Consider the following 18,700-nt stretch of genomic DNA (forward strand, 5'->3'; position numbering starts at 1 on the left):
AATTAATTTTTAACATTTATGATCCAGTGATTCAAAGTAATATTTAAATAGAAGAAAAGAAATAACCTCAATGAGAGTACTCAGGTCAGAGTACTGAATACCAGGTGCTTGTGGCTGAGTGGAGCTGACTTCGCCTGCTTGTACGGGCGAGATACATTGAGATGCACGCAATGGGCAGTCACTGGGGCAGTCCTGCCGCCGCTGTAACAAGTCCCCGATCTGCCTAGTAGCTTCTCGTACTATCCCGTTCTTGTCTGGTTGCTTCACTTCAGCTAGGCAAGTCTCTAATAGCTCCTCTAATTGATTTATAACCTCGTTTTCCAACTCTCGGCGCCTCTTTTCGTTATGACACTTACTTCTGTAAATATTAAATAAAAATTATCGGTAAAATATTGCTGAGGCCGTCGTGGCGCAGTCGGACCTAGTCTGACAGTAAAAACGAGGATTCTGGAGTTGATTCCAACTCGGAACAAATAAATTATTTTCAGTTTTTCTCTCTGCAGAGGATAAGGTACGGTATTGAGTTCCACCATCACAGACGCAATGTCTCGAAAATTGACCAGAAACATGTGAATTTGGCAAATAAACCATATGTGATGATTTAAGGCTAGTCGTGGTAGACTTCCCACCCGAAATGAAATATTTAACTATATTATTAATTATTAACCCATATCTGGTGACTTGTAGTCCGGTTTGGTTAACAATTGTGGATCTGATATTATATTTAAAAATAAAAGAGATTAATTCAGTTTATTTTATGTCGTTTAGAGCGTGCTTACTGTGTACAAATCGCTTCGCCTATGTCGCAATGAATGGAGAAAAATTAACTCTTTGATAATAACATGGGGTACTTCTGTATTAAGGCCACCGCAGCTATAGATTTGACGGTTTTTAAGCGTAAGTTATGTTAGGTTAATCATTTTAAAACTTAAAAATAATTAAACTAACGTGCAATTGATTAACCGCCAAATCTGTAGCTCATTTGGCATAACTGCCCGTAAGTATCCAAAATAGTTTAATAAATGTCAATATGAAGGTATCGAATGTCTCATAACGAGGTAGATAATTAAATACTACACAATTAAATATTATTTAAAATAGATAATGATATGGCTATACAATTAAATGTTATTAAAACTCTCTTTTATACTTCGAGTTGATACTTTAAAATCGATGTTAGTGTATTGAAAAATATATTTGTTTGTATAATAAATTTTATAAAGCGCAAAAAAGCCTCTTTAATATTCCGCAGTCCTTTTGCTATCTGCGATAATATTTGCCAAAAATAATTATAAGGGTACAAAATCCCAGTCAAGATTTTGTATACAGTCGTATAAAAAGTAAAAATAAAACAAACTGAATAAATAGTTCATTAGGATTAACAGTAGTTGGGACTCATTTATACTTTACAGGGCTCCTTAGAAAGATTTAATTGCTCGAAGAAGTGTACCTACCTAGTAGACTTGACTCATTCTAACAATAAGGTCTTTAACAATATGGAATAACACTTTAAATTTATTAAAAATATTTAATAAATAGCATTTTCTCTTGCCAAGTGATAATTCTTAGTAATTATCTTTGAGTATCGGAAATTTGTAAAACTCTCCCTTTAGAAATTAAAACGTATGGCTTAGGGGTCAGAGCGTTTGATCGCAGAGGGAACCTAGTGTTAACACACCCCATTCTCCACTTTCTGCCGAATTCTGGAGGCATTACGTGTTGAGTGGCAGAACTTAACGCCGCGCTTTGCCTTTAACAATACAAGTACCTCGGTAAACGAAAAAAATATTATGCATATCAAATGTACAGTAACTCAATAAACGCGAAAAGAATTAAAATTACTTTAAATGTAATTTGCGTGTAATTACAACATAATAGACTAACTCACGAAGAATATTTTGGAGGAATAGCGTGTCAAAACAAGTTATTAATCTAGAATCACAGAGCGTAATTGTTTCCTGCTTTTATACAGTGTGTCGTCGTTGAGCTTGTAAGATAGAGAAGTTCAAAAATATTCAAATGAATTTGATAGGAACTTATAAAATATCTCCTAAAAGATTTTATATAAATATAATCCTTGTTAAGAAAAGCTAAAATGTTCAACATTAATTAAAACTATAACCTAGGTAACCTGATGAAAATGTAAAAGTAACAAGGTCCCCAAACAATACTATGAGGCTAAGAACTACAAACTGCTTATAAAATTTATTATCACCTTTTTAATCTTTCCATGATATGAAACAAGTCTCTTTCCATTGACGTAGGTACACGTAAATTTTTTTAAACTGTGCAACCAATTTTAGTGCGGTTTTTACTAAAAGATAGGTTCAAGCGGAAGATATGATTATGTGTATAATATGCATATTATAAGTAATAGAGAAAACTCAAGAATATTGTAGAGTTTAATATGATATCGTAAAAAACATAATATGACAAAATGTCAATATGGAAAATAACGAAATACTCAATGACTGTGTTGTTAATGCTGAGAGTCAAAAAGCCTTTCAAAATGTATGATCGCGTTGTTCGTTCGGAATGTCCAGAACAAAGTTGACTAACTTGTTACTCTCTATATGGCTCTATGTCTAGAAAAGTCTTATGAAATGGGGGAGGTATAAAACAAATTTAATATGTATAGACATTATAAAATAAGATATAAGTACTATACTAATAAATTATTATGTAACAAAGGTGAAATCCACCGAGACGTATTGTTATATCTGTACGGAGGCAACGGGAACAGCTGAAGACTTGTGGGTTTAGTTTAGGTTACTCCTAGATATCGATCAGTCAAATTCACGTCATCACGACACTAAATAAACATCATATGTGAGGCAGTTAAGGTTCTATTAGCATATGCACAGAATTGTAATAAACAAAAAACCATCAATATAATTTGAAACTATTAAAACATGAACTATCATTATAGAGGCAAATGAGAAAGATTATTTTGATTTCAAATTGATTATTACTTAAATGATAAAATATGGACATTTCAAGAGAGTGTGAAAAGCCCTGAAGTGTTGAGTAGGAAGGGTTATGAGCTCCTTTATCTGCAACGCGATGAGCCACAATGTAAAATCATGGAAAGCTAAGCTATATCATCATCACCCATAGGTGGGCGACGCCTTAGCATATTATACCATTACCATAACATATTATCTTCTTTTCTAAAGTAAGCTTGGTCAACACTCTTCAAATATATTCCAGTTCGGGGGATGTATAAATCTGTGCCAATTTCCAACTACCATCAGGTAATGCATAGGTTTTAGCAATATGATAGTTTGTTGATTATGCATAATAAAATAAAAACCAAAATAAATTTAATAAGCTGCAGTAATCTGTGAGCTCGCTGGAACTACGTTTTCCTATTAATGTATGAAAATAGACCGTGAGTATTGAATAGAGTTATGGTGGATATTTATACCCTATCCTATTATTTTTTCTAAATATTATACTTTATTCCTATAAAATTTAAAGAAAAAAAGTAATACGTTTCTATGAAAATTTTAAACACAATGACTATGTAGGTAACGTTTCACCAAATACCTATGAGATGTCGTGGTTTATTATTGATAACTATCTAATTTTTTTCATATTATTTATCATAACAAAAAATATTTATTTTAAAATATAACTAAAAATATTTTAAAATATTGCATACCTAATTAAGGTATTTAAAGTAATAAACAAAATCTTCAACAAATCCCTTTAAGTCGCTAATACGTACTGTTGAGACTTATTGTCTGACGACTTTTTTCTTGTCTTCTTACCCGGCGCAGTCACGCTCATCTTGCCTTGCATCCCCCTCCATGTGTCTCCCAGTTGGAGGTCACAGGATTCAATTCTACAGGAGCAGCAAACAAACGTTCCATTAATATTTAATGATAGCTGTTTTATATATTGATTTGAAGAATCAAATATGTATTAAAACTTATTCTTTTATGGATGACGTATAGCCCACAATGAATGCGGAAGGATGTAAGCCTTATTACATAGTTGTACCACTTTTATTAACCATTGATTTTGATCGACCTTGTCTATATAATTTGTTAACAAACGTAGATACTTTTAAAATGTGCAAATGTTTTAATTGAAACTTATCGATGAATAATAAATAGTACGACGAACAAGTTCATTGTTACTATAACTCTGTGCTCATTAACTATTACCATTCCCATGAATATATTACTGTTTAGGTTTAAAATGTGGTAAGGATGAAATAATTATGAAGTGACAACGACACATATTATGGATACTGCTGATCTGAATTTCATACATATATAGGATAAGTAACCGACTAGGAAGATGTTTATTTAAGATGAAAGCACCAAAGTTATCAATCAAGCAAAAGTATGTTCACGTCGACGATACCCATGCCGAATGCCAAGTACAGAATAGCTTAATGCGAAAGCGGGACGGAGATATCAAACGACGCCTACCGAGGAGCCCCACAGCGCAACCTCACTGTGACGGGCGACCGCGCAACCTTGAAATAATAATGCTCAGAATATCAACGCGCCATGATTGACCAAAAATATTAATATAGACTAATATACAAGAGTAAGCAATTATATCATTTAATCGAATTCAAATCTTATATCAACAGCGAAGCATTTTTTAAATTGAAATAACTACAATCAATAATTTCTGCGGCTTAAACACGTAAATTATTTACTTTAGTTTTCAGAATATTTACGAATAGAAAGTTCCTTAGATATGACACTAAGTTAAAGGTAAAAATGAGTGAAAGTTAGGTATTGAAAGTTATGCGAAGATATCGGTTTCATTTGTTGCTCAAGAGCCGGAGCTATTCGTCATCCATAAAAGTGATCTTTAAAATAAACGATTACAATTCATGAGAAATTAAGCATTAAATACTACATACTCGTAGGCTGAACTGTTAAATAACATTAATGGTATTTGTTGTCAGATTTTGTATATTTCTTAAAATTAACATTAATAAGAAGGTATTTAAGGTTTCTAGGCTAAGAAACATTTGTAAGGTAAGTAAGTTATTAAATATTTAAAAACGCTTCATCAGCGCAGAACTGCATATGCTAGATAAAAATCATCGCTTTTCTTATCGTAATTTTAGTTCTAACTAAACTAAGTTACTAATTATAATACTAGATTTGATTCTAGCTAGCAGGATGGACGATTTATTTACGTGATCATGGGATATTATTTTACATATGACTAAATTCTTTAATGAATTTTAGAAATTCCAATATGCTATTTTTGTCTTTAGATTGTAATCTATATCTGTACCAAATTTTATTAGGATTCGTTATATTATTAAGAGTAAATTAATGCAATGTAATGAAATCATTATCATGCAGGCAGAAGAACAAAATGTATTAGCATCAGTATTTACTTTTTAATGTTTAGAGAACTTTGTGTTGTTTATTTATGTTGGTTATGGAACATAAATAAACTATCATATAATACGTCTCATAGTTCATTAATAAATCTTTAATAATAATGTTATACATGTTTACTAAGTATCTTCTTCTGCCTGGCACGGCACGCAGCCAGTACTAATACCGGCTTTTGCTGCTAACTTGCCAGGGTTTAAGTTCTGGCTCTATATACTCTTTGCCCAGTCTTCGACATCCTCGGTTTTACCGTGCATCATGACATCCAGCCATCGCTCCGTTTTACGCCCGGACACCGGAGTCTAACTCTCAGGACAGACGTAGCAAGGCACTTAATTCCAACATACATTCTAGACCGGCGCACAATGTGCCCACAACATCTCAGGCAACGCTCTTGGGCCGCTACGTTACCAACCCCACAAGAACCTCAAATTAATAAGTTCCGTAAGCGATCACGTACAGCTACTGGGTGTTCAGAGTTAGTGCTAGCCAGCATTCACTGTGTAAAAGAATCTGTAGTACCATTCTGTTGTATATTATTACCCCTTGAGCTTAAGCGATATTGCAGACCACGCCAATGACCTCTCGCCATGTGGCCCAGACAGCGTTTATTCGACTTGAGCATCGTGATCGATGTCTCGTGCATAACGGATCCAAGGTACCTGAACTTTTCCAACTTCCTATATGGATAGTGCTCGATTCAGGTTCACTCCCACAAACCATGTCTTCGACACATTTAGTTTACGACCGCCGTTCCGAAGCGTTCACTTTACGTTCTAGCATAAATCTGTTCTAGTCAATGAGTACTATGACAACGGCTATATCATCAGCCTTGGAGGCTGGTCTTGTATGTGAGCTGAGACAGTACGACACGTTCTCCCTTAGATACATCAATAACTCAATTGCTCGATCGATTAAGCTCGATCCCCAGCCGTCTGATCAATCTCGGTGTTTGCAGAGATATTTGATTCTCTACCTCTCCAGTGCTTGATCCGAGGCCTACGTTTTTCGGTAACTTTTTTCTTCGGAGTGATATTATGGCGTCCGTTTTTGGGACGCTGAAGGAATTATTATAGTTGACTATTTGAAGATGGGAGTCACTATTACAAGCGCCTATTACGCAGAACAAATATTTTGCAGAAGAAAAGGAGAAAAGACGTGGCAAAATTGGGGTTCTCTGCATCGTCCGGTCCATCAAAAAGAGTAATGGTTCAGACACCTATTTTGCTTTTTTAGTAATTTTATTTTAAAAAGTATCTTTATTTTTCGTAACTTTTAGCATACACCAAAACCAGCTTTCTTCAGTATAAATCTAATTGTGTCATGTTTTATACATATATGGACTAGTATTTTTAGAAGCCTAACAGGTATCGCGTGAAGCAATTTTCAAATTTAAGACAATACCTTTAATCTTGTAAAAATTCTTCACTAACAAAATCTATTATATAATTATATTACAAGTAGGTACCGATAAAGCTACGTTTGACCTAAGCAAGAAGATAAATACTTTCTTTATGCAATCTATTAACCTAACTGCGCTATCAACGCACAACTTAATAAAATAATGCAACTATAACAGTAAAACTTAAACCAATTGTAGAAATAAATACTTTTAAAACATTATTAGGTGTATTGATTAATTTATGACCAATTTCAATCCACCTTGACGGGATGACGTAGAGTTCGCACATTCGTACATCTAGATCTGTAACAATTTTAAGTTACAAAGGATTTATAGAAGTGTTGTTATACATAACTCGTGTAATTGTTTCTAGTAAGATATGTCCATATTATAACGTAGTTTGTTTTTAATCTTTGGCGAGGTCTGCGTAAATGGAAATTTAAAAAAACTTAGACACGCTTTTGTGAAAAAATGTAAAAAATAATTATAGTAAAGTGATAGCTTTTTTGCATCGCATAATTATTAATATAATTAATACAACAATAATACAATTATATATTGTAATAATTTTTTTTTTTATTATATATTAAATTAATTAATGTATTACAATATAAAAAACCTATATACTATACTATGAACTTTTATAGTTATTTTTTTCACAAAAGCGTGTATTTTAGTTTTTTTCAATTTAGCTTCACGCTGTATGGCTAGCGGGGTAGTCAGAGAAAACAGAGATCTCTAGCTAAATCTAGAGGGAGTTATTAGTTTTATTTAACTATTATTATTTTTTTGTTGGATTGTTTATAAAAACGTGTTTTTAGTTCACGGCAACCTACAACTCGAAAATTAGTACGGGATCCTTGGTGGACGAGTCCGACTCGCACTTGGCCGATTTTTTTCATATTATTGCATTGTTATCCGTATTTGATAAGTATGCAAAATTACGAAGTTAATAAAAGCGTGTTCAAAAGTAGCTTTGCTGAGGTAAAGAGGTAGGTAAGGTAAAAAATTGTAGTTGGTTGTACCTACTTGTATATCAATAAAAAATGCGAATATTTAAGAGATTTTAAACTTTGCACTATTTTGGCTTATGCTTATACTCATAATAAATTTTGTAGCTGCAATAGCTAATTTTTTTTTGCAAGTCGCGCATAATTTATATTATGAGTAATTAAAAAATAAGAGAGGTTAGTTTAAAATTAAAAATCTAGGCCTATTGGATACTGAACTTGTTAAGCATATGATTAAGCAAAATGAAATAATATGTCGCAATGCGAAAGCACAAGATAAATGAATCAAGCTTTAAAAAAAAATGAAAGTGATACGTCATCGGCGGTTTCAATAAGTCGTCAAAAGATATTAACTATATTAAGATACCACTATAATATTATTATGACGTAATTGTTTAATCACATACCTATCTGTTTATTTTTATTTTCTGTAAGTATACTTAAGCAAAAAAAAAATATCCCAGTTTGGATGAAACAAATTTAATGATATATTTGACAACCAAATCTGTCGTAACTGACGATGATGTTCATCATTGAGGCTCTTCATATTTTAATTTCAAAATATTAAGTTTAATAGAAAGGAATAAGACTCCCAAAAATAAGGTATTATTTTAAAAATACACACCTAAGGTTACTTACTCTATGTAGAGTACACCTAGTATGTCAATGTCAACATTGAATCGTGTCTTATTTTTTGTTATTGCGTACGTAAGCGATGCCACAACAGGCAGTAAACGTAAATTATTAGTAAATTGACCCTTCAATGGTCTAAAACTAAATTGCTTGTAGATCTAGTAGTGTTCATTTATAAATGTACATAGCCACATTGTTACATAGAGCTAAGGAGACAATAAACAAATTAAAGAAGTTATTGTATTATCAAAGTAATTACTGTTCGAATAGATTTCCGTCTATATATCATTTTTGTCCCTGGACTATTTAATTAGATAATAGAGTAATTATAACGAGCGGCAGTCACCAATTTTAAGAAGATACCATTTGAATTACATATAAAATAATATTTTCAAACGTTTACCTTAATTAATTTTTAAATTAATGTGTAATGAATACATATAATATATTGAGTTCTGCCACTCAACACTCAATGCCTCCAGAATTCGGCAGAAATTGGGGAACGGAGTGTCTTAACACCAAGTACCCTCTGCCTACCCCGCTGTATACGGGATAAAGCGTGAAGCTGGTTTTAAATGTGATTTGTTTATGATGGACATTTAATATCTTTAACATAATTTAAAAGCCATAGCTGTAATATTCACTTACTTAGTTTTACGATGTATTTTATTTCATTTTGTATAATGTTACCTTACTCGATTTTATAATCTTTGTTAAAAGATTTTTATATAAAAAAATGTTAATATAGTAAATAATATGTATAATGTTAAATATATTTATTCTTGTTTAATGTCGAATACACCAGGTATATGAAACCTAATAAAGGACAAGGGACCTATAAGGTTTAAATCAAAGTCAATTTGTTAAAAGTTTTAAAAAAATCTTATGATTTCATCAAAACAATTATCATGTTAGAGTTTACGTTATTACATTACTCGGTATCTTTTAAAATATAGATAATGTCCCAATATATGAATATATATTTTATAAAACTCCATCAAAATGCACGCAATTAATTACCTTGAAAATGTATTAACAACAGCTACATCTATATCATAAAAAAAATCAGCTAGTCCCTCAACCTCAGAATCTGGTGTTATTGAAGGAGGCAGTGTGGCAGTCGGCGAGGCTCCATCGGCAGAGTGCCCCGCGCAATTAAAGAGCACGGGTTCTGCCTGAACCATGGGCAACATGGCTACAATTTGCTCCAAAATCTTACACTACCACCACTGTCAAAGCGAAATTCTCCATAAAAAAACTTTAAACACAAATAATATCTGCATCCGAACACACACTGCATTGCGCCACGCTCGCTGCGACGCTATCGTCTACGCAGACTTGTCCAGGTGCTCTAATTGTACTGGACAACGTCTGTATATCAAAGTTCGGTCGGTTGTCGAGGTTCTACTCGCAGAGTGTGCATGCACCCACTTTATGACGCAGCTAATAAACTAATGTAATTTAGTATCGGTAACCGTGCAAAGCGTTCACTTCAAAACGACGATGAAAGTCAACTGAAAGACGAGACATACATATACATATATCCTTGTCTACTTCACAGATTATCAACACGGCGCGGCAGAGGCGGTGACGGCGGAGGAGCGGGGAGTATTGCCGCTTCGGTCGCACCCGCGTCACGGCCGTCTCGGCGACAGGCGTTCGATCTCACTCGTCGTCACGAGAATCGAACTGCGCTGTGCTGAGCGGAGCCGATGAGACACGAAACAATATTGTTGGAATTCTGATAAACAAATTCACCTATTGACAAACTTCTCATTTGGTATAAAGTACATATTAATCATATATTATTGGTTAAAATGTATTTATTTAAATACAAGCAATTAGAAACGTTTAACTGCATTTTGATGAAAACTTCACATATATATATTGTTTTAATTGAATTTTCTCAATATAAAAAAAACATTGGTATAGTATCTCTAATGACATATGACGTCTGCATTTTTCAATATAAACAAGTTTATCAGAAATACGTAAGAAGATGAAGCTAGCCATGAGTAGATATCTATAGACATGAAAGTGAAATGGAACAGTATTCGTGTCAAGTGCACAATTTAGATAACAAGGTCAACGTATTGCATAACTTATTTTAGTGTTATTGCTTATTCGAGATTATATTTTTTTATAAAGGAACATAGAAATATATATAATAGGCTTTCTACGTATGCAGTCTTAAAATGACATAAACCACCTAGGAATTTAATGTAATATATATTCATTTAAACATATTTCTTGCATGTAATATTTATTATTATTCAAGTTTTATAACGATCAAGGTTAAATGATTATAGTACAAAGCAATTGAACAAACAAAATTAGCTATCGCAAGTGGCTTATGATATATATATGTATACCTATATGATTTATATAAAATGACAGTAGAGTATTTAGCAGGACAGTCAGAGTTAACCGTAAGTATTACTAATAAAGAAGTAGAGGAAGAGCGAGCACGCGCGGCGTGTGCAGATATCGGTGCAGGCGGCCCCGCGGATGTGTGTCAGTGGGTCACGGCAATGACGTGGCACACGGCCGCGGCGAGCCGCGCACTTCATTCTAATTCCGCTTCGCCGGTGTCTTCTCATCCACTTGCTATTTATGCCCTAATATGTATTAACCAATTAAGAACCCACGCCAAATATGTCTTCTAAGAATTCACGTTTTGCCGAATTAGCTGTTATGGTTGTCATTTAATTAAAAATATATAAAATGATCATACTCGCTCTTGCGTAACGCACTGCATTGATGATTATAAATATTTTAATATTTGTTTAAATTTTTAATTCAAAATTATCAATCCCAAGAAGTTCCAGGACTCTAGCAATTTGTTTTTATCCTGTTAGCCTGTGTGTCCATACCTATATACTATCGGTTTTTACGCTTTGCGTGAACAAACCCACCTTCGGCTTCGTAGAAAATAAGAGCAAGTCGTTGGGGAAAGTATTTCAATGATTGAATAACATTCCCCGCCTTTTACTGTGACTGCCAAAAAAAATTTCAATGTAGAAATCGAACTCATAACTATAGCATGTACAGTCACAAAAACACAATAATAAAAATCCGACTAAACTATAAAAATTCTGTAAACAAATAATACTACTTACAACATCGAAGATTGAGCTCTTCTCTCAAGGGACAATTACTAATATAATGAAATAAAATGAGTGATGAGAACTTAAGTGGCATAATATATTGTTCTGGGACCAAGAGATTCATGATATAACACGATTAAAAAACATATTGCAAATACATTGCAATTCAGAAAAGAAATTTCTATATTTTCTATGGAATTTTCTTATCATTCTTAAAATGTTATCTACACATTTTTTATTTAGCAGTTATAAGTTTAAATATTTACGCTACATTTGTGACTATTCTTACACTACTTCCAATTTTCAACATTATAATTATAATATCAGGTATAAAAACCTTATTAAGAAGTTCTGGCGCTGAAGGCACATTTACAGGTACAAATGTATAAAGTATAGCTTAACGTGTGTATGTTAACATATACATGTAACACATATTACTAATATAAAAACTGCTAAGTGCGAGTCGGACTCTCCCATCGAAGGTTCCCTATCAATTTTAAGATAGTAGGTCAACAGACAACTAATAAAAGTTGACAAACTTACTCATTTTGTAGGGATGAACTACAATACCAACTGCAAATTCTTACTTTTTGCTTAAATTGTAGGTCTTTGACGAATACCCTATAGTACCTTATAGTAGTAGTAGTTTTGATTCAATTTAAATTTTCAAGGCGTATGCACTCATTTTGTGTTAAATGAAAAGGATTAACTATAACTATAAGTTTGTTATATTTTTATTCTATTAAAAACCTCTCTAAAGTTCTCACTTCATGCAAAGTTTCGTAACTGTATGTCCAGGGGTCCACCTCTAGGTGTTGGGACGCGGCAAACTTCATAAAAAATGCAGCAAAATCGACGCTTAAATGCTCATATCTTTTGACTGCGTTGATATAATTTGTTTTTTTTCTGTACTCCTAGGGACCGTAGACCTGAATATTGGATATTATTTTCAGCGTGATACATCAACGAAATCTCTAAAAAAATGGTCTTGAGAGACGGACAACAAAGTAATCCTATAAGGGTTCCTTTGCTTACTTTTGAGGTACGGAACCCTAAAAATAAGCAGAACTTAGTATACAGTTTTTTTTTATTTGCAGCTCTACTTAGCCCTGCCGCAGTTTCCATACGGCAGGGGCTGGAAGAGAGTTGTATCAAAACATATTTATTTATACACCAATATCTTTTTATAGTTATATCTAAACATGTCTTTTGAATTAGAAGACAATATACGATATTGTTTAGAGATAATGATCATGTTAACGTTTTCAGTACATTTATTTGGCGGATTTAATGAAAAAGTAGAAACAAAACGTGTATGTATAAAATTTTATTTTGAGATCATTATATATTAAATAATAATATTAAAATAAAATCTTATTACTAATAAAAAATACATAGTAAATCGTGTGGTTATTTTTATTTTACTTATCGACAAAAAAATGCCTAATCACAATACATGTAAATCGTATATCCAAAAATACTCTGTATTTTACAAATCTTTATGCTAACTTTTCACTTTTAAAATGCTTATTACAAAATATAATTAATAATAATTTATTACATTTTGCAGTTAATAAGTAAATAGGTAAATATAATTTAAGAATTTTATATCGCGTAACAGAAAAAAGCATAATAATGTAGATTTCTATAATATATCGTTTGCGTATTCGATATAAGAAGCGAGCTCGTCGAGAAGAATCCTAGTAAATGCGTTGTTGCGTCACGTGGGCGGGCGGATCGATTGGGCGGGCGACAGTTCGAGCGCGTGCGCGAACACGATCTTAATTATCGACCGCTCACTTTTCACCCAACACTTTTGGGGCAGGTTAGGCCTATGCTCTAGGGTCAAGGTCACGGCTCTTCTTCCAGCTTAATATATTACATACAATACACAATCAAATTTATAGATTCTTGTGTATTTTTTTTATTGTTTTTTGGATAGTTCTATATAAAGTCTTATTTATATATATCACAATCTACTTTTTTGTGCACGTCGTCAATCTCATCATATAACGAAGTGTTGCACGTCTGTTTTCGTCAGGACATTAAAAAAAAGTTATTAATTATACCAAATACACCTACCTCATACTCTACTATTCAAGACTTACAAATGACCAATTAAAGTTTTTCTACAATGTTTCGGTACAAAATTAAATCACGAAAGTCGCAGCCCTTCTCTAAATGTAATATGTCGACAGCTTTTTTATTTATATTGAAAATTAATTAATAAAAAATATTTAAGCAACTTCCATGCATTTACAACAGTTTTCCAACATAACATCCATATTAACCTTTCCTCTATGTTATAGTTAACTCAACCATAGCTTTAATTATAGTCAATTATATATTTTTAGGAGTTTTTTACTCTCAAAGGACGTATTCTGAGAAAATTACGGGATAATACTGTTAAATCACTTCCAAAAGACATGTGCCCCAGAGCGCAAATTGACGAGCAAAATAGATTATCTACCGTAGTCTGGGTAAAGATTGAATAGGTATAAAAGTTCAGGGCATAGACATGTTGCTTTATTCGGCCAGACAAGTATGATAAATAAGAGCATGTAACGAGCTTACAAATGTAAAACAAGTTGCTTCCTATAGTATAATTCTGTGTGTAATTTGCTTTAAAATATCGCATCTTAATTCATGATTGATCTCCTGTACTATTAAAATTATAATAGCATTTCAAAGGATTCTCGCAAACAAAAGTAATTTGGTAAGATCATTTCGAATTTGGTTTTGTAGAGAACGGAGCTCAGACAGCAAAAGCGAGCGTTAATGTGCATTTTTAAAGTGGTCCCTTGTGGTGGTCAAGCCTATATTAGGGCCACAGGCACTGCTCTAAGCTCTTTTCCTTGCCACGCTTGCCACGTACGTAAATTGAACGTACGTAAATCCATGGAATGCTAAGAACTTGCTTCTTATGTGTAGAACTATATTTACATGCGAACTAAGCATACTTTTTCTCTTTACATATTTTCCCTAGTTGGGTAGACTAAGAGTGATCTAAGCGCTAAGTTAATTGTTACAATAAACTTCTCTATCAAACAATTTCATCGTCATGTCGTTATTTACGTTACACCAAGAGATATATAAAAGTAGATCGTCTAGAAAACGTAGAAAGCACTTAGAAGTTATAAGTTAATAAAAAAAAACGATGAACTAGTAGTTAATACTTTATCCAGGTTTAATGTTAATCATTAAAATTTCAATTATTTATATTTTTTTGCGGCCGTCGTGGCGTACCATGTTCCCTCTGCCTACAAATCTGAATTATACCCAGAATTATAAATAATACTTTAAAACAAGTGTTCTTATACGAATTGAAAGATAAACGCAAATATAATAAAGACGCTAAAGGCGTGTGACGTGGGCTTCCTTGGCTCGCAATTGATCGCAACCTTATCGTTCGCTAGAGCTGTAGGAGCCACTGGTGTAGTCATGACGACCGCCAACCGCTGCTGCCGTCGCAGCGTCGCCTCACTATTCAATAGCGTTTGATTTACAAGAAAATAATCAAATATAATATCCAAAAATTTGTTTTTTTTAGTAAATGATATTGAGTTTCATTTGAGAAAATATTTTAAATGGTTTGTTTTTCGAAATATATGTATATATAGATTTATTCTATTTCTCTTATATAATTCAAATAATCCTTACCTTGCATTTTCATTAGGTAAAACTTGCATATATATTTCATTGATGTAGAAGGCGCCATTCAGCGCCGTGTTCCGACGCTCCGTGGCTATTTGTAACTTATATACAAACTTTCTACAAAAATCTGAAAAAGAAAGAATTAATTAATATCTTTTTTATCATTCATATCATACTCACTAGAGATTTGCTCTCTTTAATATTTTATTATTGAATTAAGATATTTAAACATGTTGTTTGTTGTAACTAAAAAATATATATATTAAGAAATAACATATACGATTATACGATATATCTATATGTACGATATATCTATACGCTGTATACGATATATCTATATGTATATGTAATTTTGCATGGTTTATGTTATCTTTATTAAAAAAATATCTCAAACTTTTTAAGTTTCACATATCCTTAACATGAAACTTAAATAAAATTATTATTGTCTTAACACTAGTAGACTAATATTTTTTGTGTATTTTTTTCACTTTGACCATTGTTAACAATCTCTTCATGCACACCACAATGTTTTAAAGTTATGTAATACCATATTATATTTGCCTTTATCAAAAGAACTAAACAATAAATTGTGAAAGTTAGCTTATATGTTTTATTTAACAAAAAACATTCTAAGCTTACTTTGTGAAAATATATAACTTAGGTTATTATTCTGGTTGTCCATATTCAGTAGAAGTGATTAATTTTATATGAAATGAAAAAAACACATTGAAGGGGATGAATTCATCTATTAGTCTTAAAAATATAAGGAGAGAAGGAGCATTAAGACATATGGATTTCCATTCCATTGCATATGAATCTGCATCTTGTCATTATCACAGTAAAATGTGTTTATATGTCTAGATTAAAGATGATATATTTAATTTTGTGACAGCTTCTATTTACCTACATCAGCCAAGGCAAGAAATTCAGAGTTGATAGTTAAAAATCAAGAGTCTTCTCTTGAAATTTTCACAATTCAGAATCAAAACTACACCTGGGTTGACTGTATGACTGGTATGACTTATATATTCTATATATAAGAGTTGATGCATATAAGACAACTCTGACAACTTATGCTTTGTAATTGTGATAAGAAACTGCTGTATTAATTTATCAAATGGTAAATTTGGATTATATTCCTACTGTACAGCATTATCTCAATTTTTTTACCTTAAAAATACAAAATACAAACAAAGAATTACTGTTTCTAAAACTTTTATATTTCTAATTAATTTGGTCCAGGTTACTTATGTTTTAAATTATAAAAAATCAATATAACAAAAACAACTTTACACATAGCGGCATTGAGTTCTGCCACTCAACATACAATGCCTCCAGAATTTGGCAGAAAGTGGGGAACAGAGTGTTTTAACACTAGGTTCCGTCTGCCTACCCTGCTGTGTGCGGGTTACAGCGTGAAGCTGATTTAATTTAATTTTTTAAACTTTACACATACATGACACAAGAAACTCATTAAAAACAACAAAAGTAACAACAAAGTCACAACAGTCTTATCAACAGGTTGACTGATAGTAAAAATGGTGCATATAATCTGACCGATGACAAAACATCACATTTTAATGTATAATGTCGGCAAAACCTGTGCTCTACATGTGCAATTTTATGATATTTTAAAGTAAAATTGTAAAAATCATTTCATTGTTGATGAAATCAATAAATTTAAATCATAATTATTCTTAACCAATTATTTCTATAGACATCATTCAATAATATTATTTACATCAAAAATTCATTGATATATTTTTCTACTAAACACATATTAAGCTCCATCAAATATGACCTATAAAATAAACTTTTTTTGATTTATTTATCTTTTATCTCATGGCTTTGTGAATAAGGTATAATTATCTGGCACACTCAAAATGTACAGAACTGAGTGGTTATACACTGTTTAACCTGGCATATAACTTATTAATTAATACATATATATATACAGTTCATTGAATGTTTGTATTAGACACTGCAGCTGAATATTCATCAGGCTGTTAGTTGAAAGGCACCATTTAGTAGGCTATATTAGCCTAATTAAGCTAAATGACTGTGACGTCTTCAGAAAAAATAATTATATTTCTGTAAATAGTTAAAACTATTTATTATATTCAATCTAATGTAGTTGAGGTTAGATATTATTATAATTAGACTTTCTTACTAAAAGTAAACTAAGTTATTGTGACTTTATTTGTGAATTATCTAGTGTATTAATTTATTCAAAACAAAAAAAGAAAAATCTTTGAATATGTAATCATTTTTTATATTATTTCTAAATTTACACAAAGATAATATTGTCATCAACTTATTAGTGCCTTTTTATTCATAAAACTATGTGATTTGCATAGAATGTTTGCAAGAAATGATTATATGGAGAACAATTTAAGATACCTTTCTAAAAGCCACTAAATATCTTATTGTTGCAATATTATTATGAACCTTTAATGTCTTCTTAAAATTATGAGCCTACTACTCATAATTGAAGCAACATTCAAGATTAATAATTTGGAAAAAGAAAATTCTAATGGTATTTAGATATTTACAATAACAGATTATCTACTAGTGTGAGTTTAATTTTCACATATTTCTTATTGAAAAATAGAAATCACACTAAGACTAATTATATTAAGTTATTCAAAGTACCTACTTTGCCTACCTAACTTGGCCTACCTAGGCCAGTTGTGATGCAGTGGTACAAGCATGTAACAGGTTGTGCGTTTGATTCCTACTGGAGGACTAATGAAATCATCAGAAACATGAATCTATACACAGTTAGATTCAGAACAACTCTCGACTATCCAGAACAATTCCTATAAAATCAAATAACTCTTGCTTTACACACTTTTATATTAAAAATGTCCTCCAGACTATGATTATTGTCCATGGTCAAAACTGAATGCATAAAAAATTTTCTAGTGGTAATTGCAAATGACCTATTAGGTATCATGGATCAGAAAGACATTCTATAATCATACAGACAATAACTTTCAATTTTTTTATATTTATTAATCTTATACTTATAATAGCATATAAGGATATTTGAATATATATGAATAATTATCAAAGCAAGCGCTTCACCTGATATGGACATAGACAGTGGAGTAGGTAGAGTAGGAAGGCAAAAGCCGACATTATTTCCATGAAGAAGAAGATGAACAAAGATCAAACAGGATGTATAATGTAGAAATTGATAACCTCCACAAAACAGAATATGAGATACATATATAATGATTTATCATGGGCACTGTTTAAATATTTTAATATAGAATTTAAGTTTAAATTATTTTAGCAAGGCATTTATAATGAAGTTAATGAAAATGTGCTCTGAAATAAGTTTCTTTTTATACAGCAGCCAAAAAAAATGTCATATAATGGTGGGAGAAATACATTTCCAAGTGGTTGTTTGGAATAGTTGGAATAGTAGGAAGTATAATAGAGTTGGTTGATTAGTGTCTTTTTCTCTTTTTTTTTTTCATTCAGCTTTGATACTATATTACCATCAATAAA

General features: G+C 31.8%; 1 protein-coding gene across 9 annotated transcripts in view; it reads right to left on the reverse strand.

Annotated features, from left to right (window-relative positions):
- Nucleotides 1-18,700, reverse strand: part of LOC146541418 (uncharacterized) — a 37,849-nt gene that overhangs the window by 17,646 nt on the left and 1,503 nt on the right. For 4 of the 9 annotated variants that reach the window (XM_085185466.1, XM_085185457.1, XM_085185483.1 and 1 more), the window contains exons 1-3: nt 9,444-9,947; nt 3,731-3,847; nt 67-358 (exon numbers count right to left, since the gene is read on the reverse strand). In XM_085185466.1, coding sequence (XP_085041592.1) covers nt 67-358; nt 3,731-3,847; nt 9,444-9,616 — 582 coding nt within the window. In that variant the 5' untranslated portion in view covers nt 9,617-9,947. Of the gene's footprint in view, nt 1-66; nt 359-3,730; nt 3,848-9,443; nt 9,948-15,190; nt 15,312-18,700 lie in introns of those variants that run through there. The other 5 variants (XM_085185513.1, XM_085185496.1, XM_085185487.1 and 2 more) reach the window with 4 other exon arrangements.

The sequence above is a fragment of the Heliconius melpomene genome, chromosome 1 (assembly GCF_056956725.1).
Source record: "Heliconius melpomene rosina isolate 202511_hmr_F chromosome 1, ASM5695672v1, whole genome shotgun sequence".
Taxonomy (NCBI): Eukaryota; Metazoa; Arthropoda; class Insecta; order Lepidoptera; family Nymphalidae; genus Heliconius; species Heliconius melpomene.